The sequence below is a fragment of the Arvicola amphibius genome, chromosome X, assembly GCF_903992535.2.
Source record: "Arvicola amphibius chromosome X, mArvAmp1.2, whole genome shotgun sequence".
In the NCBI taxonomy this organism is placed as follows: Eukaryota; Metazoa; Chordata; class Mammalia; order Rodentia; family Cricetidae; genus Arvicola; species Arvicola amphibius.
The window spans coordinates 60,871,229-60,898,791 of record NC_052065.1 but is presented as its reverse complement, the minus strand read 5'-3'; the positions used below and the strand labels follow the sequence as shown (position 1 = coordinate 60,898,791).

General features: G+C 39.1%; 1 protein-coding gene across 4 annotated transcripts in view; it reads left to right on the top strand.

Annotated features, from left to right (window-relative positions):
* Nucleotides 1-27,563, top strand: part of Phka1 (phosphorylase kinase regulatory subunit alpha 1) — a 148,372-nt gene that overhangs the window by 106,751 nt on the left and 14,058 nt on the right. For 3 of the 4 annotated variants that reach the window (XM_038316258.2, XM_038316259.2, XM_038316256.2), the window contains 7 exons: nt 10,353-10,509; nt 10,804-10,883; nt 11,596-11,674; nt 11,800-11,929; nt 18,131-18,232; nt 20,890-21,005; nt 21,285-21,323. In XM_038316258.2, coding sequence (XP_038172186.1) covers nt 10,353-10,509; nt 10,804-10,883; nt 11,596-11,674; nt 11,800-11,929; nt 18,131-18,232; nt 20,890-21,005; nt 21,285-21,323 — 703 coding nt within the window. The remainder of the gene's footprint in view (nt 1-10,352; nt 10,510-10,803; nt 10,884-11,595; nt 11,675-11,799; nt 11,930-18,130; nt 18,233-20,889; nt 21,006-21,284; nt 21,324-27,563) is intronic. The other variant, XM_038316257.2, reaches the window with a different exon arrangement.

Genomic DNA, 27,563 nt, shown 5'->3' with positions numbered 1-27,563 from the left:
CAGCAAATATACCCTAGGTCAAGTATCCTGTAGACAGCCACTCCCTATGTCAAACCTCCTATTTTAAAATGAAGGAGCAGGAATTGAATTCTCTGACCTTTGGTCAGTGTGAAGTGGATCCACCTCTCTGGGCCATCTTAATGTCCAAACACTAAGTAACCACACCCTAGGTCAAGGTTTTTTGTTTGTAGCCACATGTGTTGTCAACAACTTTGAAAGAGTGAAAATAAGCTGGTAAACTCTCTGACATTTAGTTAAGGTGGAACAGGCTCACATCTGTGGGCCCTCATACATGGTAACTAATGCTTGTAAATGCAGCACTCAAGAGGCTGAGTCAGCACGATGATTTCCATGTATTCAAAGCCAGCTGGAGTTTCATAGTGAGTTCTGATGCCACCAGAGTCTAAACTTGGTGAACCAGTGGGTTTTATTGGAATTATTTATAGAAGCATGGGTGAGGAGTCACTTACAGGAGCAGACATTACTCACAGACAGCTGCATCACCAATACCCATCCCCGCTTGGGTGGCAGTTCACAAAAGCTGGAAACCAGGAACATACTGTGTACTCTGCGGGCAGCTCAGCAGGTTGACGTCTCCCCTCCAAGTAATCAGTTGGTCTAAACCTCTTCTAGGCAGCTCTGCTGGTGTTGTAGGAGACCGCTAGTTTGTTCCTGGCTGCTCAGCCCTGAAATAATCACACAGAAACCATATTATTTGCAATACTGTTTGGTCAGTAACTTAAGTGTATTTCTGACTCACTCATATCTTAAATTAACCCATCTCCATTAATCTGTGTATTTCTACAAGGCTGTGACTTACTGTGTCAGTCCCCAGCAGGACTACATGGCTTCTCTCAACTCTGCCTTTCTTCTCCCAGCATTCAGTATAGTTTTTCCCCACCTACCTCTATTCTGTCCTATCACAGGCCCAAGACAGTCTCTTTATTAACCAATGGTATTCACAGCATACAGAGGGGAATCCCACACCATGCTGATTTCTGCTTCTTCTAGGCAGTTGGTGGGTCTTAGAGTTTTCTTTGTAGCTTGGCTTGTGCGAGATTCTTTGCAGTTTTGCTTGTCTGCGATTCTTTTTGTCAGTTGATATCCTGAGAGTGACACAGCAGTATTTATTGCTTACTCTGGGAGTGAGGTGCCTAAAAAATCTGGTCAGTTTCAGGGACTTCCTGAGCTTGTTTGAGTTGTTTACCTTGTAGTGTTTCCCTTTGGATTGGAATGTTTCAGTCTGGTGGGAAACTGCTACACAGCAGCTAACCTGGGCTTCAGAATGAGACCCCACGGAATCACTAAAAAAAAAAAATAAATAGAGGCTTATCAGAAAAAGAAACAACATTTTTGAGTGTTTGCTTATCTGTAAGTTACCCTGATAGGTATTTGCTGCCTTCTACTCAGCATGTGAAAATGAACTCATAATTTCTTGCCCATCCAACCTACATAAAATAAGCAGTACTTTTATTGTTGTGGTGACCAGGGAGAATTAGGATGGACCCTCTCCTCTAAATGTGCCTTGAATGCCAAGGTTGCTGATGCCATGCACACATACAAAGAGAGTATGGACTAATGGGACACTTTCTGGGAGAGCAAATGAGGCCGCTAAATTTCTTCTGAAAAACTTAACAGAGTAAGGAGAGTAGACCTGAGGTTTGGGTATGGTTGGGGGTGAGGCTTGGGTTACATTCTCACTAGCACCAAAGGAAGGATCCCTTGGAATTTCTTGATAAGAAGTGGATGATTTGCCCTGTTTTTCTGCTAAGTTCAGTACCTGATTTGTACAATACCTTTTCCACTCATATATCTGACGTGGGTTCTTAGAGAAGCCGACAATGTGAGAATATCTGTGGACACAGACATCAAATCCTAAGATAGAAAAAAACTGTTCTTTTCAACAAAAGACTTGGGAAATGGGTGGCTAAACAAGACAGACAACTTTTAAAGATAATAGTCACTCTATTCCTGCCACACACCATATCAAAAAAAATTTGAGGGCCCACCCCTGTCAACTAGGACTGAATAAGTCCTTACAGTATTCTTACCCAGTTTAAATAAAACAGGTACTATTTCACCTTTCCACTACCGGTGTGTCAGTGAAGGACAAGGAGGCATCTGGGACCTGCCTGTCAGTGGAATTGAGTCCCCTTATGGTGGAGCCCACATGGAAAATATGAACGTCCATCCCCACCTGGTAACGGGGCACCCCTTCTTCAGTAAATGTTCTCAAAGCAGACTAGTCACTGAGTATTAATCCTAGGTCAGCTTTGTCCACATCGAGGATGGTAACAAAGTGACCCTTTCCCACTCCAGGGCTGAAAGCCTAGTGAGGAGTTTCACTCTCGTTCAGCAGTAAGGGGACACTCCTTCTGCTGTCTGTGGAGGAAGGCCAAATGGGGAAGCCACACTTCATCCCCAGAAAGTGGTAACAAGGCAGCATCTCCTTCCCCCTAGCAGTACATTATCAGAAAAGGCCTGCTGGGATGGATTTATTAAGTTCCACATTATTGCACCATATTACCCCAGATGTTTAGGATACCAGTGATTGTTATACCAGTCGATTGTTATACCAAGAACCAGGAAGTTCTCAACTCGAATGGCCAAAAGGAATTGATAGTCAGCAGAGATAAGGTATATGCTGCGATTAAGCAAAAAATCTCATAGAGGAACTATCAAAATGCTTCACAAGTAACTATGAATACCCCAGAAACAAATGAAAACTAAATGTCTTAGCAAAGAAATAGAAAGCATAAAGGAAAGCTAAATGGAAGGTTTAGAAATAAAAAATATAGTAATCAAAATGAAGCAGTGGAATATAAAGCATAGAGGTTAGAAGCATTGAACTTGAACAGAAACTCTAGAAATTACAAAACTTAAACAATGGAGATGTAGACCACAAAAGTAAATAGGGTCTCAAGAGCATGTAGGACAAAAACATGGCACAATGCTTTAATTATTTAGGATATTAAATATTATACCTTAATAATATCAGTGTTAAAAAATCTCTGATTAGCCAGTAATGTTTTGTTACAGTTGATTTGTTGAATTCCAAACATAATTCAAGTCCACACATTATACTTGGTTACTATATTTATATAAGTGCTTTTTTAAAATGTCTGTACTCTCTCTTCCTAATATTGGTTTGTTCGGTAGAGTTCACATTCTTCATTTTGCTGAGTGTCCCCTCATGATGTTATTTAAACATGTTTCACTTTCCTTTATATTGCCTATAAATTGATAGTTATTACCACATATTTGGTAGATCTGCATTCAATTTTTAAAGCAAGACAAGTTCAGAGGTGATAATATCATACCAGAAAGGGTGAAATGTGTTGCTGTTAACTCTTTCTCTTATGTGGAGAGTAAGACCCCCAAGCTTTGTTCATACCGGGCAAGTGCTATACCACCGAGCTACATATCCAACCCATGACTGTTCCTCTTTTTTATCATATTAAGATTAATCCTATCTGGGCTTGGTGGTGTGTACCTGTAATCTCAGCGTTGGGAGATGGAACTAGGACTATGGACTATAAAACTGATCTTGGCTACATAGTGAGTTCAGAGCCAGCCTAAGCTACATACACTGTTTCAGAAAAATAATGGCTGGGGTGCTGCTCAGTGGTGAACCATTTATATAAGATGCAAAAGCCCCTGGGTTCTATCACCAGCATGCCACAATAACAACAAAAGATTAATCTTAATCAGATATTTTTCACCTATTTTAGCTTTTCCTTTAATGATTATAACATCTAATACTAGCCACTGCCCAGATCTATTATTTTATTAGGGGTTGCCAAATCTTAGTCTTCAAATTCTAATTATTATTATTATTATTATTATTATTATTATTATTAAAAATTTCTGCCTCCTCCCCGCCTCCCATTTACCTCCCCCTCCCCCTCCACTCCCCCTCCCTCTCCTGTCCGAAGAGCAGTAAGGGTTCCCTGCCCTGTGGGAAGTCCACGGTCCCCCCTCCATTCAGGTCTAGGAAGGTGAGCATCCAAACAGGCTAGCCTCACCCCCAAAGCCAGTATGTGTAGTAGGATCCAAATCCAGTGCCATTGTCCTTGGCTTCTCAGCAGCCCTCATTGTCTGCCATGTTCAGGGAGTCCAGTTTTATCCCATGCTTTTTCAGTCCCAGTCCAGCTGGCCTTGGTGAGCTCCGATTAGATCAGCCCCACCATCTCGGTGGGTGGGTGCACCCCTCATGGTCCTGACTTCCTTGCTCATGTTCTCCCTCCTTCTGCTCCTCATTTGGACCTTGGGAGCTCAGTCCAGTGCTCCAATGTGGGTCTCTTTCTCTAGCTCCATCCATCGCCAGATGAAGGCTCTATGGTGATATGCAAGATATTCATCAGTATGCCTATAGGATCTGGCCTTTTCCAGCTCCGTCTCCTCAGCTGCCCAAGTAACTAGCTGGGGGCATCTCCCTGGACACCTGGGAACCCCTCTAGAGTCAAGTCTCTTGCCAACCCTAAAATGGCTCCCTTAAGATATATACTTCCCTGCTCCCATATTCACCCTTCCTATATCCCAACCATCCCATTCACCCAAGCTCTCCCCATCCTCCCCTTCACACTTTTCTCTCCCCATCTCCCCTTACCCCCATCCCACCCCACCCCCAAGTTCCCAATTTTTGCCCAGCAATCTTGTCTACTTCCAATATCCAGGAGGATAACTATGTTTTTCTTTGGGTTCACCTTCTTATTTAGCTTCTCTAGGATCACGAATTCCACTCTTGGGAATATACCCAAGAGATGCCCTATCATATTACAAAAGTGTTTGTTCAACTATGTTCATAGCAGCATTATTTGTAATAGCCAGAACCTGGAAACAACCTAGATGCCCTTCAATGGAAGAATGGATGAAGAAAGTGTGGAATATATACATGCTAGAATACTACTCAGCGGTAAAAAAACAATGACATCTTGAATTTTGCATGCAAATGGATGGAAATAGAAAACACCATCCTGAGTGAGTTAACCCAGACCCAAAAAGATGAACATGGGATGTACTCACTCATAATCGGTTTCTAGCCATAAAAAAGGACATCGAGCCTATAATTCATACTGATCTTTTTAATGTGCTCATTTAAACAAGTTTCTTCACTGTTGAAAATTCTCCAATTTGTTTCCCTTAAACAGAGGAAAAAAGAGTTTAAGAGTTAATGTAGCATACAGGAGCCTCCATGATAAAGTTCCTGCCTGCTTTCAGACCCCTCTTTTCCCATCTTGTGTTCTGTAATTGGTGTTCTAGCAATCATGTTGTCTCTCACATCTGTAATTGGTGTTCTAGCAATCATGTTGTCTCTCACATCTGTGCATTCACTCATTATTCTGTCCTCCTCCTTCAGATTGACTCGCAGTCAGCTTCTGACATAGTCTCAAAGAAGTAGCTGGAAACCTTCCCTTTCTTACCCTTTTCTCCTTAGGCAAGCCTCTAACATAGTGTGTTTGACTGTTGCCGTATTGGCATGCTGTTTGCATGCATTTGTCTCACCTCTCTACATGAAGCTCCTCAAGTTCAGGGACTTACTTTCATTGTAGCTGAAGAATATAACCCTGTGCCTGCCACATGTATATAGTTTGAACAAAAGAATGCATACCCTTATTCAGTTCTTACACTTTTTGATGAAGGGGTTACTTAATAGTCAGTACAAGGTCCTGGGTTTAGTCCCTAGCACAGAATTAAAAAAATACAAAAATCATCAAAAGACCAAAAAGGAAGAGCTTTTTAAAATTAGTGATTCAGTACCTATGTTTATTATAGATGTGGAAATCCTTTCAGAAAGCTGTATCAACATAGTCAAGGTTGCACAACTAGGAAAATGTATTAGATAAAAAAATTATTGTTGTCTTTGTTTTGTTTTGTCTGTTTTTAAACAACTCCAAAGCATTTCTTTCAACTTACATTATTTAGTGAGCAAGTGAAAGCACACAAGTATCCCCATTATCTGAAATCACCCCCATCAAAGTGAAGCATTTTTACAATATATATATATATATATATATATATATATATATATATATATTTGATTTTTTTGAGACAGGGTTTCTCTGTGTAGCCCTAGCTGTCCTGGAACTCACTTTGTAGACCAGATTCACGGGCCTGCTTCTGCCTTCTGAGTGCTGGGCATGTGCCACCACATACTGGCCTAATTCATGTATTTAAAAAAATAATTGAACAAGCTAGCCCTGATGACATGCACCCATAGTCTCAGCTATCTGGGAGATTGACACAGAAATATGACTTAAGTTCAGGAGTTTGAGTTCAGCCAGAGCAGCATAGCAAGATCCATGTATATAGTCTATTGATGATAATTCCTGATAGCATGAAGAACACAGATAAACAGAAATATCTTTCACAGTTGCTACTTGATTGGAATATGTTTTTTAGAATGGGAATTACTAAGTACATAAGCTATTTTCACAGTGCTCAGGATCAAACTGAGGATTTGTTCATGCAAGGCAAATCATCTCTTGTAGAGTATACTCTGCGGCCTTGGGTTTTATCTTTTTACATCGCTTAAGCTTCAACAGGCTGTTAAGCAAAGGATACAAATTTGACTATTATGGAAATTGAATTTGAAAGTCATGTATCCTCAAGTCATGAAGGTATACTTACGACAGTAATTGTCCCATATCTGGCTATTTGCTAATAAAAAAAGAATTACTAGGCAGGTACAGTGAATATTAGCCTCTGCCTCTCTGCCCTTCTGCCCCTCTCTGTCCCTCTGCTCCTCTCTGCACCTGCCTCTCTTAAAATGTCTTTAACTTTGGTTTCTGCAACATTTCCCCTTAAATAATTCAGAATAGGCTCTTTTTTTTGCATGCCTGCCACTAAAGTTCCTTTCTTTGAAAACATTAGTCTTATTGCAGATAGTGTTAATTTTGATCACTTGAGTTGATCCTTTAAGGAAGTACCTTCCAGTTTCCTTCACTAAAAAGTTATTATGTTGGTTACTCTTTGCAAGCAACCTCCTGTAAAGATACACTTTGACCCCATATAATTAGCCCATTGTTTTTAAACTTGCACTTGTTTATTTTGTACCCATTGATGGCACATTTTAGGCACCTTTTTCATGTTTAAAAAATGGTATTTGAATAGGCAATAAGTTCTTATAGTTCAACTTTTTCTAGATTTATTTTATGTGTATGAGTGTATGCATGTTTTGCCTGAATGTTTGTATGTACACTATGTACATACCTGATGCCTAGAGGTCAGAAGACAGCGTCAGATTCCCTGGAACTGAGTTATGGATGATTGTGAGCCAGCATGTGGGTGTGGAAAACAGAACCCCTGTCCTCCTCAACAGCAATACATGCTCTTAACTACTGAGCCTTGTCTCCAGACCCTCGTGGTTCAACATGTTAAAATATGCAGCCAGGCAGTGTTGGCACACACCTTTAATCCCAGAACTTGGGAGGTAGAGGCAGGTGGATCTCTGTGAGTTCAAGCCAGTCTGGTCTACATACCAAGTTCCAGGATAGCCGGGGTTATACAGAGAAACCCTTTCCTGAAAAAAAAAAAGAACAAAACAAAAATTATTAAAAAATATATAGTGAAAGGGTCAAATACTTTCCCCATTTCTAAATAATAAGCTTTTTCATGGTCAGTGTTATTTTTGTCTGTGCATTCTCCTAGGTACATTCTATGCATACATATGTAAATATAGACATATATGTGGGTGTTTATAGCCCTGTGTATCCAGTGTTAGCATAGTTCATACATTGTTCTACATGCCTTTTTTCTACCAATACTGTTTATCTTAAAGATCACTACATACATATTCCAGTTACCTACCACTTCACAAAAAAATCACCTCAATACCCAATAGCTTGAACAGGAGCTTACCATAATAAAAATGTGGAACTCTAAAGTGTCTTTAATAGTTGTCTGATCTTAACTAGGCAGTTCTTCCTCAAGGTCTGACATTCAGCTTTTGTCAGCCATTGAGCCATGGATGAAGTCAGCCAGGTTTTCTCACTCATAGACTCAGGAGTAGATACTGGCTGTCAGCTACAAATTCATCCTCATTACCTACAGCTCTAATGCCTTCCGATGATGCCCATGTGTCCTTCCTTCAGCATGATGACAAGGTTCTTACAGAGTCACAAGAGAAGACAGGGTGGAAACTGTATTTCCTTTGATGACCAAGCCTCAGAAATTATCCAGTCTTTGTTACCAAGCAGACCTGGTGTCCTTTTGTTTTTGTTGGTTCGCTTTTGTTTTTGTGTTATCTTGACACAGGCTAGAGTAACTGGGAAGAGGAACCTCAGTTGAGAAATGCCTCTATCAGATTGCCTGTAGGCAGGTCTGTCGGACATTTTACTGATTGAATTGAGGAGGGAGGGTCCAGCTCACTGTGGACAGTGTCACCTCTGGGCAGTCCTCAGTTGTATAAGAAAATAGGCTGAGCAAGCCATGGAGAGCAGGCCAGTAAATGGCATGCCCCCATGGTCTCTGTTTTAGTTCCTGTCTTGATTTCCCTTAATAATGAGTTATTACATAAAAATCTAAGATGAAATAAACCCCTTCCTCCCAAAGCTGCTTTTGGTCATGGTCTTTATCACAGCAACAGAAACCTGATTAAGACAACTGGATTTAAAATGGGGGAGGGAGGAGAAGTGTAAAAATTATATTGTAAGAAGAGCGTATTCAGTGGAAAATTGTTACAGCCATTTTAGAAAATACAGTCTGATACTAAGTAATCTACCTTATATTTCTGTTTTTCTTTTAATTTTTATTAGTATACATTAATTATTATACATAATAGATTTATTTGATGCTTTTATACACGAATATAATGTATTTGGATTATATGCACCCCAATGCCTGTTACCTTCCATTGTCCCAATCCTGCTAATCCATTTCTTTTCTCAACTAGTTCCCTTATTCTTCCATGTCTTCTTTTTTTTGTGACAGGGTCTTACTATCTAGTCCTGACTGATCTTGAACTTTCTGTGTAGACAAGACTGGCTTTGAACTCACAGAGATCTCCCTACCTCTGCTTCCCAAATGCTGGGATTAAAGTTGTGTGCACTATACCCAGCTCTTCCATTTCTTTTTATTGATGACTAAATAAATTACCTTAGGGTGGTTTGCAGGAGCATTGGTGCCTACCCTTTATTTTCTTAATAGATGTGAAAATTGTATTATCTAAATATATTATAATTTATTTGACAACTCTCCTAATAATGATGACATTTGGGTATTTTCTAGTCATTCGCTATAGCAAACAGTGCTTCTGGTGAATTACCTCTTAACTGAAATTGCTTCATATATATGGAAAGAATTTATTATACAGTTAAATCACAAGAGCAGAAATGGTGGGCCATATAGTAATGGTTTTTAAGCATTGTAAGAACTGCCAGGCTCTTTGCAGAATTTGCAAATAGCCCTCTAGAGGCATTGTTCCAATCTTCACTCCCACAAGGGACTGTTTAAGTGATAAGCCACATCAATTTGGGGGCTTTTTAAAAGCTTGATATAATAAAAATGTTATCTTGATATAATATGCATTTTAATTTCTTGTATATTTATGGGGTACCAATGTTTATTTTGCCCACTTTTCCTTTGTTGTTGTTTACTTTATCTATTTAGATTTCTTTATTTTTTAGCAGAATTGGCCTATGAATTACAATTATTTTCCTATTTTGTAATTTGGCCTAAACTTTGCATACTGTTGTCAGTAGGAACTCTTTACTGTTTTGAATGTGTAAACTTACTGAACTCCAGTTTTGTGGCTTCTGCTGATGTTTCACAGTTAGAAAATCCTTTTCCTTCCAACATTATGAGCTAATTCCCCTTAAGTTTTTTAGCATTTTAATATTTATGTCTTCACACATTTAGAATTGTAAGATACAGACTTTCAGGCACTGATCCAACTTTTTCCAGAAAGCTGCTTGATGCTTTTTAACATCATTTAATAAGTAATCTACATTCACCATATACTAAATTCCCAATTTCAGATAACTTTCTCTATCTCTAAATTGATTTGTGTAACAGTAATTGTATAACAATCACATATCTGTCTCCTTTCAACACAAACCAATTCTAATGTTCATAAAATACTGTGTGCTTTCAGAACTTAAACCTTTTTCAGTGATGTTGAAGCTTGAGATATAGGTAAAAGAATGCATTGTGTCAAAGCATAGCTAAATTACAAAATTTGTGTCTTAGGCATTTAATTTCAAGATTGACAGATTGACTCTTGCAGTTTTATAAGTATTTTTAATAAATAGTTTTTTTACTAAAAAGAAAAGGCCAAAACAGGCATATCCATTATAACAGTAAAAGAAAATATTTTTCTCATTTTTAATGTACTCCCATCTTTAAAATTCCAGAGGACCTGACTGGGACACTGAATTGTATGAAGAAGGGGGTGCTACTGTCAGGGAGCTTCTTAGCGAACTATATGGCAAAGTTGGTGAAATTCGGCACTGGGGTCTGATCCGATACATCTCTGGGATTTTAAGGAAGAAGGTGGAAGCACTTGATGAGGTACCAATAAGCTCTTGAATTTACACAAAATCTAAATGGGGAATACTTTAAAACTACTCTGGTGCTGGGAGTATAGCACAAAGGTAGGGTACTGCCTACTTTTCCTGAAATCCTCGGTTCAAGCCTTTGCACTGCAGGGGGATACCTTGATTTTCCTAATTGTTTTTAAGCAACTGCAACTTCTAATTGTTTTCAATTGCACGTAAAGTTTCTGATACTCAGTTAGCTTTTTATTTGTGAATGTTTGGAAATCTGAAAATTTCGGGAAGGGTAAGCTCTGCTCCCTCTTCCTAGGCCTGCACAGACCTTCTCTCATACCAGAAACACCTGACGGTAGGACTTCCTCCAGAACCTCGCGAGAAGACCATCTCTGCGTGAGTGGGGCTTTTTATAAGGTTTCTCTGAACCTTTAAGAAATTGGGTAAACTTACCCCAATTCTCTTGTCCTAATTTGTATACCATCTTATATACAGAGCTGCAGAACAGGAAAATGATGGGATACAAGCAAATGAAAAGAGAAAGCTTATAGGAAGTAACACTTAATTTTTTTTCTTGTTGATTTTTCTAAATTCCTTAATTCTACCCATTCTAAAAACACACAAAACACAGAACATCAGGAGTTAACAACATAAAAGGCAACCATAATCTGAAAAAGAAATAGAAGAAAGTATTTGGCTAGAGCATTGGGCTGTTATTGATGCTGCTCCATGCTGCCAAAGGACTCAAAGGTGTGAAGGTTAAAGTTGAAAGGGGAAAAGGGCACTCACAAAGCACCCCGAGTGCACGTCTGCACGAACGCTACCATCAGCTTCTTTCTTTGTAGCCATTATGCTTACTTGTCCCATGGTAAAGATTAACAATGAAACACTGGTCTGGAAAGACATCGAGGGGTGAGTCTTAAATGGAAAGTATGTTAGTATGGCAGGAGTGTGCGTCAGAGGCAGGAGTGGGGGTTCTGCTGTGAAAGCACTAAACTGCTGAGCTGTTGTGCCAGGGGCTTGGACTTGCACTGAGGTTTTAATTTTTAAAATGTATTTAGGTTAATGATTGTAGACTTTGGTCTTCATTCACTGTTTTCTTCCTTAGACCTCTACCATATGAGGCACTCACTAAGCTAATAGATGAAGCCAGTGAAGGAGACATGAGCATTTCAATCCTTACACAGGTGGGCAGCATTAAAAGGCCTAACCTGGCAATTGATGTTTCAGTATTTGCTTTTAATTGACCTGACAACTTGCAAAACAGACATTGTGACACTATAACTTTTGTTTATATCCATTCCGTACACAGGAAATAATGGTATATCTTGCCATGTACATGAGAACTCAGCCTGGCCTCTTCGCTGAAATGTTCCGACTTCGAATTGGTCTGATCATACAAGTTATGACAACAGAACTGGCTCACTCTCTTCGATGCTCAGGTATTTATTACGTTCAGTAACTAATTGTAGGTGGAATTCACTTCTAGGGCAGATCCATGGAGGTTGAAATCAGGATGGGAAGGAAGGAACATTTTATTGACCCATTGTTGTTGTTTATTTACTCTTTATTATTATTATTCTTTTGGCTTTTTGGCGGGGGGCCCACCACTCAGCTACCAAATAAATCACACAGAGACTGATTATTACTTATAAATGCCTGGCCTTAACTTGGCTTGTTTCTAGCGAGCTTTTCTTGATTTAAATCATCCCATCTATCTTTTGCCTCCAGGCTTTTATCCTTCTCTGTTTCTGTGTACCTTTCTTTACATCTTTCTCTATGACTTGCTGTGTAGCTGGGTGACTGGCCCCTGTTGTCTTCCTCTCCTTGTTCTATCTTGCTCCTTCTTCTCCCCTCCCGGATGTCTCCTCCTATTTATTCTCTCTGCCTGCCAGATCCACTTATTCTTTCTTCTGCCTTGCTATTGGCCGTTCAGCTCTTTATTAGACCGTCAGGTGTTTTATACAGGCAAAGAATCACAGCTTCACAGAGTTAAACAAATACAACATAAAAGAATGCAACACAACTTTGCATCATTAAAACAAATTTCCACCGCATAAACAAATGTAACACATCTTAAAATAATATTCTATAACAATCCATAGCTCAAAAACTGTGTAAGACTGTCTTGTTCTTGTGTTTCTTAGTAACTAAGCGAGCAAAAAGATGGCAACTTCAAAATGCCACTTCTTGTAGACTCTGCATTTCACATTCTTCTTAACCAAGTTCTTTTACCTGATTTCTTCCTGACGCTTCAAGGGCTTTAGAGACTGGTATTCTGTGTTGGGTTCTGATGGAAAGAAGGAAGCTTCTGGACATCAGTGTGAGTCACTGAGTAGTATATCGGAGTGTTAATGGTCTGTCAGGATCATGATCAAGTAAGGAAGTATTTTATTAACACTTATCTAACAAATGTAGTAGTACTTTCTCATCAAGATTGCCAGTCTGCAAGTAAAGACCCAGAGACTTTTTATTATCATGAAAGCTTGGCCTTAGCTTAGACTCGTTCCTAACTACTCTTTATAACTTAAATTAACCCATATTTTTTATTCTACATTCTTCCACAAGGTTCACTACCTCATCTCCTTACTGTCCATCCTGTTTCCTCTATGTCTGGCTGGTAACTCTGCCTTTCTTTTTCCCAGAGTCCTCTCTGTCCCCAGAAGTCCTGCCTAACCTCTTTTTAACTAGCTATTGTCCATTCAGCTCTTTATTAAACCAATCAGAATGCACCTTGGTAAAGACACATCTTCACAGTGTAAACAAATATTCTGAAACATTTCCATTTTTTCTAAATAAAAGGAAAGCTATTTCTAACACAATAAAACTATAATAAGAACAGTTATCAGGTAAGAATTACATTCATAACATCGAGTTCATTTGTATCTGGCAAATCCAGAGAAGCTACTCTATTATCTATCTTATCTTGGTAAGTTCAAAGTTTTGTACCTGATTTACTTCCTTTTATAACTATGGAAAACTGTAACTATAACTATCTAATGTTCAACCCCATCAGATACCTGAAAGGATATAATATTACCTGAAAAAAAGGAAGTACAGAGAAAGCAACTTCTATATCTAAGAAACAACAGAAATATCTAGCTGCTTGGACAGTCAACCCAAGGTTCCTCTGTAACTTTGGGGCATCCATCTTTGGCCTATGGGCCTAGAATATCTGACAGTCTTTTCTGTGAAGCAGGAAAATTGAAGGACTGTCCTAGCTTATCTTGGCAAAGTTCAGCAGTCACCTTCTTTTGTGCCCTGCTTATCCAATTTGGACAGTATACATATCAGCAATCAAGGCAAGGGCAATTTCTTGCCCAGTGGCTATCTTCACCACAGTAAAAGCAAACTCCACATGAAGGTTCTTCAATGTCCATCATCCTTTAATGAAGTAGATTGGTGTTGCCAGGAGCAGATATGTCTCATTGTCATGAAAAGCCTTGTGTTATCAAAACATTTTTAAATGTCATAATCTGTACATCTTTGAGGTGTTTGAAGACCATCTACCTATTTGAAATGTTTCTCTGATTGACCTTGAAAACATACCTAACATGACCATAAATTTGATTGTATAGATGACTAAGTACTAACATGTATTCCTTTATTATCCTAAATAATTTTTAAGGACTAGAACTTTATGTTACATTTTTTTGTTTTTTTGAGACAGAGTTTCTCTATGTAACATCCCTTGCTGTCCTGGAACTTGCTCTGTAGACCAGGCTGGCCTCAAACTCAGAGAGATCTGCCTCCCTCTGCCTCTCAATCCTGGGATTAAAGGCGTGTGTCACCACTGCCTGCTTTTTATGTTACATGTATAAATGAGCTACATAGGTTCAATACATTAAACAAGTGTAGAAACATGAATTTGTATCAATATATAAAACTCCATAACAATATTTGAGATTAATGTTTCTTCCCCACTTTTTCAAGAAAAAAAAATCTCTTAATCTAACCTACTTTGTTTAGTTTTTTCCCTGAGCATGACAAGTAACACCTTCCAGATAAGTCCCCTAAACAATGACATACATCCATAGCCCACCCAACAACCAAAAATCGCCCACCCCACCTCTTGGGAATGGGAGTGTCTTGTTCTCTAGATTGCTTCCTGTTGTCTGGGGGTGATGGCATCTTTAGGACACCCTGAGAAAATTTGGATAATGGTCAAGTCCTGAGAGAGCAAGCTGTAAAATCTTATTTTGTCTCTGTGTGATGGGAAAGTAGAGATAGAACTTATCTGAAGTCCCAGCTGGAGTAGTCTGTGATGCTGGACCATCTCAGCTAGCAGCTGAGATCTAGTTGTTCTGGATGCAGAACTTTGAGGAAACTAACAGAAGCATTCAGAAAGGCTGAATCACCAGGGCTACTTGTTTTCATTGGTGTCTGGTCTTGTTGTTCTGAAAACACACAAACTTTTAAAGGTAACATACATATCTGCATTAATATAAGTATGGAATGTGCAGTTTGCACAAGTCAGCTAAAGATTATTTTTTATTTTATGTGTGAGCAAGTAAAAAGGCATTTGTCAACTTTATAAGTATATTTGGACTATATAACCAAATTGCTATAGAAATCTCTGTCTATATGAAAGGATGGCATGTAATAATGAGTCATGATTACTCTGTAGCCAACAAGATATATCATGTCTCATCCAGTCTCAGACCTGTTCCATGACAAGGGATCAGCATATATGTTATCTGTTCTCTAGTCTTTCCTGGATTCCTCTGTCATGTCTGCAGCCAAGATCCTCAGGAGGTCTCCCCCATCAAACTTTATAATTTTGAAGACATTTAGGCTTTGCATTTCCTGTGGAAACAAAGCACAACCTCTCCCACAATGCAACACATTTCCTAGCTTTCATTATAAAGCTAAGACATCCCTAAAGTATACAGGCTGGTTTAATTTATCAGTCTCTTCCAGAATCCAGTGTCTCTCAGCAGCAGCCATTCTCTGTTAATTAGCCTTTTAAAAAATTCAAAATTATCAGCCGGGCGATGGTGGTGCACGCCTTTAATCCCAGCACTCGGGAGGCAGAGGCAGGCGGATCTCTGTAAGTTCGAGACCAGCCTGATCTACAAAGCTAGTTCCAGGACAGGCTCCAAAGCCACAGAGAAACCCTGTCCAAAGCCACAGAGAAACCCTGTCTCGAAAAACCAAAAAAAAATTCAAAATTATCAAAGCACCATATAAGGTACAAACTCCCTTATTATAATATTTCCCATTCTTAAGTGGCTGATTTTTAATATTATTGATTTTTATTGAGCTGTATATTTTTCTCTGCTCCACTTCCTGCCTCTTCCGTCCCCTTCAACCCTCTCACAAGGTCCCCATGCTTCCAATTTACTCAGGAGATCTTGTCTTTTTCTACTTCCCATGTAGATAAGATCCATGTAAGTCTCTCTTAGTGTCCTCATTATTGTCTAGGTTCTCTGGGATTGTGATTTGTAGACTGGTTTTCTTTGCCTTATGTTTAAAAGCCACTTATGAGTGAGTACATGTGATAATTATCTTTCTGGGTCTGGGTTACCTCGCTCGACATATTTTCTAGCTCCATCCATTTGCCTCAAATTTCAAGCTGCTGTTATTTTTCTCTTCTGTGTAGTACTCCATTGTGTAAATGTACCACATTTTCCTTATCCATTCTTAAGTCAAGGGGCATTTAGGTTGTTTCCAGGATCTGGCTATGGCAAACAAAGCTGCTATGAACATAGTTGAGCACATGTCCTTGTGGCACAATTGAGCATCCTTTGGATATAGACCCAAAAGTGGTATTGCTGGGTCTTGAGGAAGGTTGTTTCCTAATTTTCTGAGAAATCTCCACAGTGACATCCAAAGGGGCTGTACCAGCTTGCACTCCCACCCGCAATGCAAGAGTGTTCCCTTATCTTAGGTTTGTTCCTAACTACTTCTTATAACTTAAATTAAACCATATTTTTAAATCTGTGCTCTTCCACAAGATTACCTCATCTTCTTACTGTTCATCCTACTTTCTTCATATCTGGCTGGAGACTCTGCCTTTACTCTTTCCAGAGTCCTCTCTGTCACTGAAGTCCTGCCTAACCTCTTCGTGCCTAGCTATTAGCCATTAAAATAATTATAAGGTACCTTGGCAAAGAAAAATCTTCACAGTGCAAACAAATACTCCACAACAAACAAGACTTGAAAATTATTTATAGATTTTCCAAGATAACAATTTTAGTTAGAAAAATAACTGGGGGCCAAGGAAGCTATACAACAGACTTGTGGAACAGGTTTATCTAACCTTGATAGTGCTACACAAGGTTTGCCGATTATTCATGATTATATCATGCCGATTATATCATGCTTGAGGACCATGTAATTGAGTTTAAAAGAAGTGAGATAGTGTTGGTACATGCCTTTAATCCCAGCACTCAGGAGGCAGAGGTAGATGGATATCTGTGAGTTCAAGGCTTACCTGGCCTACAGAGCAAGTTCCGGGACTACAGAGAAACCTATCTCAAATAAACAAACAAAAAGAACATAAAGAAAGAAAAGGGAAAAAAAGAGGAGGGCTGGGTGGTGGTGTTGTATGCCTTTATTCCCAACACTTGGGAAGTAGAGGCAGGCAGATCTCTGAGTTTGAGGCCAAAAATGTTATCAATTTCTATTCTTGAAGATTGGTGCGTCCTCTGAATTCCAAATAATCACTGGTTATATTTCTCAGTTAACCTGTGTATACAATGTTTTGTTGTTTTTATTGTTTCTCTAATTTACATGTTGTTCTATCCCTCCAAAATTAATAGTCAGCCTCTCAAAGTTAGGTACTATATATCATATCTGCTTGTACTTACATTGCTTAAAATGATGACCCCTATGTAGTATGCTCCTAGTAAATGAATAATGTTGAAGAACACATTCAAGTTATTTTCAGTATTCTTAGTAAATTCACCGACTCACCTCTGTTTTCTTTTAACCATATACACTGAGAAATTTTCAGTTTAACTGTGTGTGCATATACATTCATTGCTTTTCTCTAAATATCTTCCATTCTTCTTGATAGCCTTCATTCTTCTTACCCTCAAATAAAAACTGTATGGAGTTGCCCAGCAATGTGGAAATAGGATGAAGAAGAAATTAGTGGGCAACCTAATCTAAAATCTAGGTAGTCAGTTCTCAAATAATTAAAAATGTGGTGCTGTATGAATAGCCAATTGTATGGAGTTAGAAATTTATTCTGTAACTGCATCTTCTAAAGTAAGTGACTTAGAAATCCTATGAAAGGAAATAGAGGGTCTAATCCCCATCTAAGAGGAGAGGAGAGGGCACATCCAAGTGAGAAACCAAGTGTAGTCACATGTGCCTGCAATTCTGTCACATTACAGACTGAGGCAGGAGGATGACAAGTTTAATACTAGCCTTGGTTAGGCCAGGCAGTGGTGGCGCACACCTTTAATCCCAGCACTTAGGAGGCAGAGGCAGGAGGATCTCTGTGAGTTCAAGGTCAGCCTGGTCTACAGAGTGAGTTCCAGGACAGCTAGGGCTGTTATACAGAACTATGTCTTGAGAAAAAAAAAGACTACCCTAGGCTACATATTGAGATCCTGTTTCAAGGAGAGAATGGAAAGTAAGGAGGATATGGTGGTCACACTAGAATTCGTTCTGCCTGCATTTCTGTCCCTTAGCTGAAGAAGCCACAGAGGGCCTGATGAATCTGAGTCCTTCTGCCATGAAGAACCTCCTGCATCACATCCTCAGTGGCAAAGAGTTTGGAGTGGAACGAAGTGGTAAGACCCAAGCACTGAACTTACACTTCAGGGTATTTCATTTTAATTTTCCATTTTAGGATGTTTTCCTTCTAACAGAGGGGATCTTGACTCCCAAATAAATAAAACTTAAATGTATAAAACATTTAAAAGCAAAGCTATCTTTTAGAACAAGATTTGAAAACTAAAAGACAAATTCAATTTAAGAAAAGGTTTTGGACTGGGGAAATGGCTCAATGGGTAAAGTGCTTGCCACACACACTTGATGACCTGAGCTTGGATCTATCACTTCTACAAAAGCTGGGCTCAGTAGCTTGTAATCCTAGCTCACCCTTGTCCTAGTTTTCCTGTATCAGTGTGGTAAACACCATGACCAAAAGCAACTTGCAGAAGAATAGGTTTATTTAGCTTCCATGCACTTCAGTAACTGAAGTGGAGGCCATGGAGGAATAATTTGCTCCTCATGGCTCACTTAGTCAGTTCTTTATACCACCTTCCCACAATATCCTGGGCCTTCTTACATCAATAATCAGGAAAATGCCCAATAAACAGTCTGTTGAAAGCATTATTTCAATTGAGGTTCCCTCTTCTCAGATGACTCCAGTTTCTGTTAAATTAACAAAACAAAACTAACCAGGGGAGATGGGAGGCAGAGACAGGAGAATCTCAGAAGCTTGTGGCCAGCTAGCCTGGCATATACATCATTGAATAAGAGAGGCTCTGTCTCAAACAAGGTTGAAGTCAGGGGCCAACACTTAACTCTGACCTCCACATGCACTCCATGAGCGACATGTTTGCGCCCTCGTTTGTTCTCTCTCTCTCTCTCTCTCTCTCTCTCTCTCTCTCTCTCTCTCTCTCTCTCTCTCTCTCTCTTTCCCTCCCTCTCTCCTCCTCTCTCTCTCTCTCTCTCTCTCTCTCTCTCTCATACATACACATACCATACACACACACTCCACACACACACACACACACACACACACACACTTTTTTAAAAAAAGATTTGGAAATACAAGCATATATGTAACTCTTTTTTTTCCTTAAATGATAAGACAACTAAGTAAATTAATAGCTGTCATGTTTCATTAAAATTTTTATTTGCGCTTATTTATTGTCTGTCTGTGCGTACTGGGGGAGGGGTGCCACAGCACATGTGTGGAGGCCAGAGGACAACTTGCAAGAGTTGGTTCTCTCCTTCCACCATGTGTGTCCCAGGAATTGAACTCAGGTTACCAGACTTCGTAGCAAGTGCTGCACCTGCTGGGCCATCTTACTGGCCCTCGTGTTTCTTTTTATCTATGTAATAAATTACCTTTCATTATCCTAAGTCAGAAAGACAACTAAAAATCCATTCTGAATCTTTATTATATTCAAATTGGCAGTAATTCAGTAAAACTGATCATGTTATGGGTGTACGTGTATGTTTGCAGTTGCAGCATATCCACTGTATCCTTTCAACCTTAAATTCTAATATCTCTAAGAGTCTTTTACAAGCTAATCTTCATATGCACTTTTTACATTTTTATTAACTGGTTTTAATTTTATATATCACTGAGACTACAAGCTTTACTTTAGTACATACATACAGCATGTTTCAATCAAAACCAGTGTGTACTTTGGGTTTTTGAAGCCTTATTCTTTTAAAGAAAGATAACAAGAACCTAACAAAGTTCTTTTCTTAAAAAAAGAATTATCTCCTATATTTAATTATTAATGTTGAGTTACTTTTTCAAGACAGGATGGCCAGATTTCAGCATGTTTTGTTTTTGAAGTCTGTTGTGTCCTTGCATGGCTTCCAGGGACATATCTGACTGGGGTGATGAGGTAGTGAAGAAAAGACAAATATGTTCAGACACATAGAAAAGCTGAAATCAGTGGATTGGGCTCTGACGGAGAAACCCCAAAGCTCATTATATTTACTATATACAGTTGAACCAGGAGGTAGGGTTATTGCACACAACTGAACAAGGAGGCAGGTTTAGCTAAATCTCCATAGGAACAGTCTTAAGGCTCTAAAAAACTAAGGTGAACATTTTCTGCAAACACTATCAATATTCACATTCAGATCACCAAAGAAGACTTTTCTGTCCCTCTAAACCTCACCTGGGGAATACTTTAACACTCACACCCATGGGGCTGAGGTATTGAAATCCTTGTCATGCCAGTGTCAACAGCACACATTCACTTAGGAGTTCCTCCACTCGCCACAAAAGTTAGAAAGCAGGAGCTGAAGAGAGAGCACAGTGTCTACAAGTACTTACTGTTCATCTAGAGGATCCAAGTTCAGTTCCCAACACCTGTGTACAGCAGCTCACAACTGCCTTTAACTCCAGCCACGGAATCCAACATACGTGGCATACATTTCTGTATTTACATGCATGTGCATGCGTGCATACACACAAATACAACACACAAATAAAAATAATAAAAATAAAATTTTTTAAGTTAGAAAATAATACTCCTCAGGCTGGAAGTATTTCTAAAATGCAGATTCTGAATTAGGAGGCCTGATATGTAGACCTGTGGTGCTAATGGTAATGGTCCAAGAACTACACTAAAACAGCAAGGTTGCACTAGGATTTCTTAAGTTAAAAACAAAAGAAATATGCACATGTAAGTCTTTTTAACATGGCAGAGAAAATTAGACAGGTTCTTCTTTTTTTATCTCTCATTCTGTACAGTTCGTCCCATTGATTCAAATGTGAGTCCTGCTATTTCCATCCATGAGATTGGTGCTGTTGGAGCAACAAAAACAGAACGAACTGGAATCATGCAGTTAAAAAGTGAGATAAAGCAGGTAATATATAACCTGAAAAACTATTGATGTATTCATAATTAATAATATTCTTAGCTGGGTGTGATGGTGCATGCCTATAACCCCACATGCAGGGCATAGAAGTTGGAGGAGCAAGAGGTCAAGGTGCGACGGCCTCAGCTAGATGGAGGCCTGTCCGGAATCCTGGAGATGCTGTCCAAAAAAAAATCAAAACCAAAACATTGTTTTAGAATCAAACTTTGTTAGAATAATTTATTTAGTTTCATATCCTCAGTATAACTTGAACCATTTGTTTTTCAGGTGGAATTTCGTAAACTGTCTGTCTCTACTGAGAGTCAGGTGAAACAACAAAGACTTTTTAAACATATTTTAACCAGCCTTCAATTCCATATAGCATGCATGATTATGAGCTTTCCACGAGTAATAACAAGCCATGGAATCTCCCTCATAGCAACTATTTGTAGATAGCTTTCCCCTTTTTCTGGATCAAATGACTTAATTTTTGGAGGAATGTCGCTGGCAACAGATAACAAGAAACCCTGGGTTCCCTTATTATAAGTAATGTGCAATTTATAATGGATTTTCTTTATAAAAGTGATAGACTTATGCTTTTAAAAATAGCTAGCTGGAGATATAGATCAGCAATTAGGAGCACTGGTTGCTCTTGCAGAGAACCTGGTTTTCTTTTCTAGCACTCATATACTGACTCCCAGCAGTCTGTAACTCCAGTTCCAGGAGATTTGGTGCTGTCTTCCACTGCATGCATGTGGTACACAAATATATGTGCAGACAAAATACTCATATGCATAAAATAAAAATAAATCTTTTTTAAAAATGGGGGTCAGAAAGATGTCTTAGTGGCTAAGAATACTTGCTGCCAGGTTCAGTTCTCAGTACATCCATGGTGGCTCACACCTTTCATTAACTGTAATTCCAGAGTCTCAGGTGGTCTCTTCTGGCTCTATAGGCACCAGGAAAACACATAATACTACAATATGCAGGTAAAACATGCATACACATAAATTTTTAAAAATATATTAGTCCTTCAAAAATTAAATAAATGGTATGCCAGGTGGTGTTGGTGCACACCTTTATCCCAAGCAGTCAGGAAGCAGAGGCAGGTGAATCTCTGAGTTCAAGGCCAGCCTGGTCTATAAAGAGAGAGTTCCAGGACAGCCTGGGCTACACAGAGAAACAATGTCTCAAAAAAAGGTACTAGAGAGAATACCAGATTAGATGAAGGCTTTGTTTTTAATCTCTTTTGGGGGGTTAACATGTGCAAAGCCCTGGGTTTCATGCCAAACACCATAAAAATAAATAACAGGATGGTTTTATGAGATTTTAACACAAAATAGGCTTTCTCACTACTATAAGAGAGAACCATTAACTGATACATATATATGAAGAGAAGGAACAGCTGCACAGGACTAGGAATCAATAGGATCCACCAAACAATATGGCCTTTCACTGTAGGAAACAATGAATGACTTGGTGCAGTAGATAAATACCTAATAGCTTTTAAAATTCTGGGAAATCATAGTATTTTAAGATGTCCAAGTTGAGAAGATGCTAATTTAATCCCTTCTAGTAGCGCTAATTTTTTTACCGTTTGAGAATTTTGCACGTGCATATAGTACATTTTGATTGTCTGATCCTCAGTCCTTCCCTTCCACCTTCTCCATATGCCCCTCTACTCTCCTCTCACAACTTCATGTACTCTTTTTTTTCAAACCCATTGAGTCCACTGAGTACTGCTAGTCGGGGTGGGGTGTTGTAAGGTTGTCGACTGAAGCATGAGCAGCCTTCAAGGGGCCACATCCATAAAGAGAACTAATGTTTCTTTCCCCAGCAGCCATCAACTACCGATAGCTCATCTGAGAGTGGAGTTTCTGAGCCTCTCCCTTTCCACGCTTAGATTTTGGCAGACTTGATTTTATGCATGGTATGAGTTCATGTGTGCAACAGCTGTGTCATTTCTGGAAAATATTGTTCCACAGTGTTCTTTAATCTTCCCACTCTCCCTTCTGCAGTGATCCCTGAATCTTGAGAGTGCATGCATAATATAGATGTCCCCGTTAGGGCTGAGCACTCTGCGGTCTCTTATTCTCTTCATGATAACCAGACGTGGGTCTCTATATTAACCACCACCTACTGTAAAAAGAAGCTTCTTGCACTAATCTTGGAATGAGCGTAAATACTTAGGGGGAAGTTTGATGCTATGTCCATTTAGACGGATGACAGTAGTAAGTTTTCTCCTAGGGCCTATGACCTGAAAACTCTACTTGCAGACATCATTTCTATACTTATTAATAGCACTTCTTAAGAAAGACTTAAAACCCCCTTCTGCTTTCAAAGAAGATTTATAATAGCCTACACATTCAAAATATCCTGGATAGAAGAGGCAAAACAGATATTTTGCTTCTTTTAAAAGGGGGCTCTGAAATTCATTTAGGAGAATATGCCAGTGCTTGAAGCCTACTTTTGAAGAAAACTTGAGTACTTTCCTTAAATATCCTCTGGCGTTCATATTTTATACAAGGAAAGATTGTAATAAGAAGATGGTGCTGGAGAGATGGCTCAGTGGTTAAGAGCACTTGTAGTGATGAGACGAGCAGGCCTGCTTTTTGTCCGCCCGGCTCCCGCATGGCTAGCTTTACACCCAAAATAACACACAAATTGTATTCATTTAAACACTGCCTGGCCTATTATCTCCAGCCCCTTACTGGCTAACTGTCACATCTTGATTAACTCATTTCTATTAATGTGTGTAGCACCACGAGGTGGTGGCTTACTGGGAAGATTCTAGCCTACGTCCATCTTGGGTCGGAGCTTCATGGCATCTGCCTCACTGCCTTCTACCCAGCATCCTGTTCTGTTTACTCCACCTACCTAATTTTCTGTCCTATCAAAGGGCCAAGGCAGTTTATTAACCAATGAAAGTAACACATAGACAGATGACCCACCTACATCATTTCCCCTTTTTCTGTTTAAACAAAAAGGCTTTAACTTTAACATAGTAAAATTACATAAAACAAAACAGTTATAAAAAAGAATTAGTTACAATATTTATATCTATTTTATCTTTTATCATATATAGGAAAACTATAACTGTAACTAACCATTCTTCAACTCCATCAAAGACTCCAGAAGGATATAATATTACCTAAGTAAACAAGAAGTAAGCAACTTCCAAAACTCTAGAAATGACAGAGACATCTCGCTGCCTGGACAGTCACCCAAAGTTCTTTGTACTGTTGGGGCATCCATCTTCAGTCTTCAGGCCCATAGTATCCAGCAGACTTCCATGAAGCAGGAAATTTCAAAGGCAGTTCAGTCACTCTCTGCCGTGTCCTGCAGAATGTCTCGCAGACTCTTTTATGAATCAGGAACCCCGAAAGACCATCTCACCTTTAGGCAAGTTCAGCCATCCTCTCTCTGTGGATTCTTTGTGTCCATTTTATGTAACAGTCCAGGCAAGAGCAGTTTCTTGCCCAAATTGCTATCAAACTCCATAAGGAGCCTCTACGATGCCCATCTTCCTCTTGAAGTAGATTGGTGCTGCCAGGAGCAGACGTGTCTCATTGTCATGAAAAGCCCTAAGTTATTAAAACATTTAATGCCATATTCTGTAGTCTTTGAAAGATATGAAGAATGCCTATCTGAAATATATGTATGCACATCTAGAAAATCTAAGAAGCTTGACTACAAGCTTGACTATTATTGATGATTAGCCATTAACAACCTATATTTCCTAATTAAACATTACATTTTTAAATAAACTACACAATCACAATATCCTAATCGAGATCAGAAATACGTATACATATAACAAAATTGACCTAAAAATCCATACCAATGCAAATTATTCATATCTAGATCATATCCCCCTTTAAATGTAAAAGAACATTTATAAACAATATTTGGAAATATGAACGTAGTAATTTCTCTTCAAACTTCTTCCTGCTATATAGGGGCACTGTTAATTAGGTCTTACGTGGTATAACCTGTGTGCTAGGTTCATCTCAGTCATCAGTTGGGTGAAGTAATTTTTTGAGGGTGTTCACAGCAACCTTTCAGAAGGGTGTGATCTATCATACCATATTGGGATAGAAGCAATCCACAGGGTCTCATCCGCTGTGAAAACAAAAGAAGGACTTTTCCAAAGCATCATAACCTTAGATCCAAATATTGAAGTCAAGGTATTTTCAAAATATCTATCTTGGATTAGTTCAGCAGCATTTATAAACAAATATCTTTAGCAGCTGTTGCTCCTTCCTCAGCATTCAAACAATTCAAAGAGAGCATAATAGCATACAGTATCAAGATTCTCTGTGTATTTTCCATCTTTATGCGGCTTTATTTTAACCTCTATTTCATTTATTTTTACTTTTTGAGACAGGTTCTTTGTATATCTTTGTCCTGGAATAACTCTGTAGACCAGGCTGTCCTTGAACTCACAGAGATCCATCTGTCTCTGCCTCCCAGGCATTGGGATTAAAGGTGTGTATCACCACACCCAAGTACTCTCTCTTTTTTTTTTTTACTTTAAGAACTTTAATTTTTAGCCTGAATATATTTTTAACACACTGTAAATCATTTAGAGATTTTCTTTGTTTTTGAATCTCTCTTTACTGTATCTCTTTCTCTTTTTCTGCTCACATGAGCCTTTAAATTACTGAGCAATATGGGTCGGATTAAAGCTGTGGCTTTGGCGGCTAGATCCAGCCCATTCCTTAGCTTTCCAGCCTCATGGCAGAGGTACTGGCTGTAGCCATGTTTATCACCACAACTCTATGTCATTTCAAGGTCCTAGCCAGCAAGCAAGCTGCAGCATTCTACTCACAGACCACAGTCAGTTGACTGCCTGCCTGAAAGAGTCAGAGTTTGCCCTGGCAGGACAGCCCAGAAAGCCAGCATTTTAAAACGGTGCAGCTTTTTTCCTGCTATGGCTAAAAACCGAAAAGCGTGCGTTCAGCTTTTCATCAACACCGTTTAATTGCTTCATGGCAGGTCCTCTCAGAAGATCCGCAGGGTTTTGCAGCTAAAGCTGAGTCAGGAAGCCTCTCTTAGATGAGAGCACCCGCTTGCCCCCAGCAAGCAGAGCCAGACCCGAGAAATTGTTGCCACCAAGAAGCCATGCTTTACTCTATTCTTTCCCAAGCTTTCTCAAGCTTTCTGTGGATTCAGTTATCCACGTAGACGCCATTCTTTAGTGATGAGATGAGCAGGCCTGCTTTTTGTCCCGCCCGGCTCCCACATGGCTAGCTTTACACCCAAAATAACAACACACAAATTCATTTAAACACTGCCTGGCCCATTATCTCCAGCCCCTTACTGGCTAACTATCATATCTTGATTAACCCATTTCTATTAATGTGTGCAGCACCATGAGGTGGTGGCTTATTGGGAAGATTCTAGCCTACATCCATCTTGGGTCAGAGCTTCATCGTGTCTGCCTCACTGCCTTCTTCCTCCTAGCATTCTGTTCTGTTTACTCCGCTTACCTAATTTTCTGTCCTATCAAAGGGCCAAGGCAGTTTCTTTATTAACCAGTGAAAGTAACACATAGACAGATGACCCACCTACATCAAGCACTGGCTGCTCATCCAGAGAACCTGGGTCCAATTCATAATACCCAATAGTGTTTTACAATCTGTTACTCCAACCTCAGAGAATCTGGCACCTTTTTCTGGCCTCCATGGGCACTGTATGCATGTGGTACACAGACATACATGTATGCAAAACACATCTACACTCATAAAATAAAAATATCAAAAATAGTTTAAAAGAAAAAAGGAGCTACTCTGTTATGTAACTTATGTTACAGTTTTTGCCAGGACTTTTTCCTAGTTTGCCTGAACGTTTTCCTATTTGAAAGTGGAAAGGACAGCTTTAGTGCTAAAAAGTTCTTCATCGATGTGATTAGTTAGTGATCCTAGTTTTTGTTGACAGTGACAATAGTTTTGGGGTTTGTTTTGTTTTGTTTTGTTTTGTTTTGTTTTGTTGTGACAAGGTCTCTCTATGTAGCCTGGCTGTCCTGGAATAAACTCTGTAGACCAGGCTAGCTTCCCACCTCTGCCTCCAAAGTTGTAGAATTAAAGGCATGTAACATCACACCCAGCTCACATTATAGTTTTTATAGATGTCCAGTATTATTTATAAATTCTTTATGTGATTGGAACTCAAAAGTCCATGATGCCAGCTAGATGAAAATGATGGTAAACTTGACCTTTCCAGCTACTTAAGGGTTTTCTCCTACATATTTACTTCCTGTAGGTTTTCAAAGGGGCCCAAATTGTTTGGGCTATAATATAGAGCACAGAGAGCCTAGATTGTCATTACTTTCTTATTTTATAGCATTGCTTTTCATCCTTACCTGTCTGCCTGGTGTTTTGTAATTTTTTTCTGCCAATTCCCAGTACTCTAATTTATAGGTGAAGATATTTCAGGGTAGTTTTACTTATTTTATTCTTTGCCGTGGCCGTGACATTTGGAATAAACATTTTATTGGCTTTTTTATAACATGCTATATAATTATTTAAATTGACTGTGGTTTAATAATATTAATAATTTTTAAAC